We start from the raw sequence: 4,346 nt of genomic DNA, 5'->3' as shown, positions 1-4,346 counted from the left end.
AATGCAAAAACAAAACAGAGACAAAGTGTGTCAGTTGGCTAAGTTAGCTAACAATGATTTGCCAATTATCAGATATCATGACACTGGCAAATCATCTAATTCAAAACAAAGACAACTAGCCAATAACATCTATCTAGCTAATACTTTTGAACATTGATGGTAGATTTTGGTTTCTCCTCAAGATTTTGACTTGGTCACAACTGTAGCTAGCTAGCCTACCTGGCCGTGCAGATCAAGATGGATTGTGAGTGGTCTCTCTTGCTAGCTAGCTATCAAACTTTGGCACTCTCACTGAAACATATAACGTTAGCTACAGTGCATACCAAGCTCAACTAGCTAGCTAAGATGAAAACAAATCTAATTTTCAGTGACGAATATGAGATTTTTACACATAACTTTGACTGGACCTCACAGCTAGACACTTGTTAGAATATAGAATATGTTTTATACATCAGCAATGACATTTCTGGGCGTGTCCTTCAAACGCCGTAAAGCAAGGTAGTCGCGTTGCCAATGGTTACCCAATGCAGGAAGTAGGAAGTAGCCCAATGTACACACCTTTTCGTGTTTTTAATAGCACTCTAACTAACAATAATTTATACGTGAGTAGCGTTCTCTCATATGTTTTCGAAATGATCAGTTGTCGTATGAACTAAGAAAGCGCTCAACATATGGTCTGTGGAAAACGTATGACAAGGTAAGCTTTTAGTGGCAATGTTTACAAATGGTATGGCAGCTTCTAGCAAGCTAGCTAGTTAACAAGCTAACTACTACAAGTCATAGCTGCTGAACAGCGAATGAGGATAAACAACATTTGTGTCATGGATGATGCTATGAATTTGCTGTTAGCTAACTGCTAACGTCACTGTACTAATTTGCTGCAAGCAATGTCAGAGACTCAGACACAAAACGTGAGCAGTCAACGAATGTCTTATTACTAGCCATGATATCAATTAAATGTATCCAGCTAGCTAAATGCAGTGTAAATTCAACAAGGTCCTGTAGCTAACTGTCAATTTTTGTCTGTCAATACGTGTATGATAAAAGCTGAATATAGCTAGCTACTGGAACTAATGGCCAGATGATACAATATATGTCTTTGGTTCTACTGTGTTGTTTTAGTTGTGGCACAGGTCAGTTGACAAGGTTCTCTCCATGAGTCACAGTCGGAATCCCCCGCCCAGGGGACAGGGGGCAGCGCGAGCCAAACAGGTAACACACTTTTGATCATTGATTTATCATTGATTTGATAATTAATTATAATTGATAACTGTAAGTCAAGTTGTCATTGATAACACTAGTCATTCGTGTTTTCAATTCTCTCTCACTCTCTCTCTCTCCCCGCTCTTCTCTCTCTCTCTCTCTCTCTCTCCCCGCTCTTCTCTCTCTCTCCCCCCCTTTCTCTTCATCTCTCTCTCTCTCTCTCTAAGATGGGGCTGCTCCTGGATCTGTCTCCGGATGGAGGGATGGATGAAGGTGGAAATGAAAAGGAGCTGGAGGCGGAGCTACTGGCTCTGATGGGAGGGGACGGGTCCCAGGGGAAGAGAGGGAAAGGTGAGGATCATCATCCTATTCATCATCATCCTCACCCATTATCTTCTCCCAATCTTCTATTCAATAACTTCCACAGACCCTACCACTAGAACCGTGTTGATACCTGCTGTGTGTGTGTGTGTGTGTGTGTGTGTGTGTGTGTGTGTGCGCCTGCCTGCCTGCCTGCCTGCCTCCACAGCTCCAGTTCCAATGGCCGACATCGAGCGTATGGCGGCTCTGTGTATGAAGGACCTTGATGATGATGATGTTGGGGATGAAGATCTGGAGGATGACTATGATCTCCTGGTATCCACCATGTTTACACTCTTCTTCACACTTCTCTTCACACTTATGTTTTCCTCCTATCTGTTGTTGTTTGATTCCCAATGGTAACACTGTGTGTCTGTGTGTGTGTACGTCTCTATCTGTGTGCGTCTGTGTTTATACATTTATGTGTCTTTATCCATCCACAGGCTGAGCTGAATGAGGTCTTGGAGGACAATGATGATGATGAAAAGGTTCCTGCCACCCCTCCCAGCTCTAACTCCACCCCCCGCTCCACCCCCACCACCCCTAGTGGTACAACCGGGCTGGAGGCCTGCCTGGCTGAACGCATTGACATGTACCAGACGGCCATCTCCAACGCCAAGGCAGAGGGGGAGATGAGCAAGGCTCGCAGATACGACCGCGGGTTGAAGGTGAGCCAGAGACCATGGGCTGGTTGTATGATGATGTGTTTCAGAGTAGGAGTGCTGATCTATGACCAGTTTTTCCCCTTAAGATTATAATGAACAAGATTACTGGACAGGATGGACCTGATCCTAGATCAGCACTCCTATTATGAGACGCTTGATACATACGGATCCAGGAACTTGAATTATCCTAGATTCATCTAGCCATATGTAAACCTGTAATTCAACAGTAGAAGTTATACTTTTCCTTTCAGCTGAATGTTTGCTTGCTTGTCGTCTCCCCCTAGACGTTGCAGTCCATGATGGCGTCAGCCAAGAAAGGAAAACCAATCAACGAAGAGGAAATCCCGCCTCCTGTCGCCACAGGTGGAAAGCCTGCCCCAGCCCCCGTGCAGCAGCTTGAACCAATCAAAGAGCGGGGGCCGCCAACCCCAGTGATGACGCCCTCCCCGTTCACCAATCAGAAGCATCTGAGGGAGGCTCCGCATGTTGCCCCGCCTCCTAAGCCCCACCTCCTGGTCCCCCCTCAGAAAAACACTGCCGTTACCCCGGATACGCCCGCTATTTCCCCCCTCACCCCCATTCAACCAGACGCACGGCACTCAGGTAGATCCCACACACACACACACACACACACACATTTTTGAAGACAGATACCAGCTTGAAGACACCAACCTGTAAATGTCACTGCAGTCCCCAAAACAATGGAACATTCTGGTTGTTTTATAATTCTCTCTCTCTTTCCTCTCCCCTCTCCCCTCTCCCCTCCTCCCCTCCTCCCCTCCTCCCCTCTCCCCTCCTCCCCTCCTCCCCTCTCCCCTCCTCCCCTCTCCCCTCCTCCCCTCTCCCCTCTCCCCCCTCCCCTCCTCCCCTCTCTCTTTGTAGAGTTGAAGCAGTGTGTTCTAAACAGACAGAGGGAGTATAAGCTTGCAGCCCTCCAAGCCAAGCAGGGAGGAGAGTCAGAGCTGGCCAGACAACACTACCACATCGCCAAGGTACCACACACACTACGGGTTAAAGGACCTCGATGGACCTCGACTAGGGGTTCAAATTGGGGTCCTTAACATTAAGAAAAATCCCTAACCGTTTTTTCCCCACCCACATAATTAAAATCACAGTGCAGTTATCACATAACATATTATTTTCAGTTTTATATCCTAACTAGACGATAGGCTATAAAGGGGAAAGTGGTGTAATTTTAAAGGTTGACTCAGCGATATGAAGTAGATGCAGAAAGTAAACGGCATAGTGGGTCAATTTCTGCAACAAATAAGAACGTTGAAGCGCGAGGCTCAACTTCTCCGCTATTTTGGTGCCCTGGCTACCACGCTGTGAAGCGAACCAGTGCACATGCGCAGATACTGTGTGGGACTGTGTGAGAGCCAAGTGTTGCATCTTGCTCATGTCAATATCCTAGTCTAGAGCCCTGCATTACTGAAGTTCTGAGACATTGCAAGCCAAGAAATTGCGAGATACAGCATTCCATTGCGAAATACAGCTTTTGATTGCCGATAGTTAGGCCTAGTGCACGGTTCTGACTGTCTGTCTGGTGGCCAACCTGCCTATACTGATAGATAGGCCTAGTGCACGGTTCTGACTGTCTGTCTGGTGGCCGACCTGCCTATACTGATAGATAGGCCTAGTGCACGGTTCTGACTGTCTGTCTGGTGGCCGACCTGCCTATACTGATAGATAGGCCTAGTGCACGGTTCTGACTGTCTGTCTGGTGGCCGACCTGCCTATACTGTGCCCCCGCCGTCTCTCTCTCCGTCCCTCGCTAGCTCGCTATGAAAGATTTGAGTGTTTGTGTTCTCGAAAGTACGGCAACTAATCATTCTCCTCCGTTCTAAAAATACTGAATCTTAGGAGTCGATTCCTAGCGAAATCGAATGTTGACACTCAGAAATGGGAGTCGACACCGGGAGTCGCCGTGCAAGGAGTCGAGGAATCAATTATTTTGGAGTCGAGGAATCAATTATTTTGGAGTTGACTCTCCACCACTACTTCATCGTCGTCGTTAACAGTTGCAAAAATGTCAGAGAAAGACAAGCGACAGCAGCGAAGTCCTGAATGGTAAAACATAGAGAAGTTAAATGAGAAGGAAACTTTTCCAGGTGGAAT

General features: G+C 46.8%; 1 protein-coding gene across 1 annotated transcript in view; it reads left to right on the top strand.

The window, feature by feature from the left end:
* The first annotated feature begins 549 nt into the window (after positions 1 to 549).
* The window catches only part of LOC311116136 (coiled-coil and C2 domain-containing protein 1A-like), a 23,576-nt gene continuing 19,779 nt past the window's right edge, over positions 550 to 4,346 (top strand). The window contains 7 exon segments of the mRNA XM_084191265.1: positions 550 to 697; positions 1,123 to 1,212; positions 1,431 to 1,554; positions 1,733 to 1,839; positions 2,007 to 2,231; positions 2,513 to 2,831; positions 3,111 to 3,220. Coding sequence (XP_084047391.1) covers positions 1,156 to 1,212; positions 1,431 to 1,554; positions 1,733 to 1,839; positions 2,007 to 2,231; positions 2,513 to 2,831; positions 3,111 to 3,220 — 942 coding nt within the window. The 5' untranslated portion in view covers positions 550 to 697; positions 1,123 to 1,155.

The sequence above is a fragment of the Coregonus lavaretus genome, assembly GCF_964263955.1.
Source record: "Coregonus lavaretus genome assembly, contig: HAP1_SCAFFOLD_288, whole genome shotgun sequence".
NCBI lineage: Eukaryota > Metazoa > Chordata > Actinopteri > Salmoniformes > Salmonidae > Coregonus > Coregonus lavaretus.
Note: the sequence above shows the minus strand (reverse complement) of the source record. Positions and strands in the feature narration are given on the sequence as shown.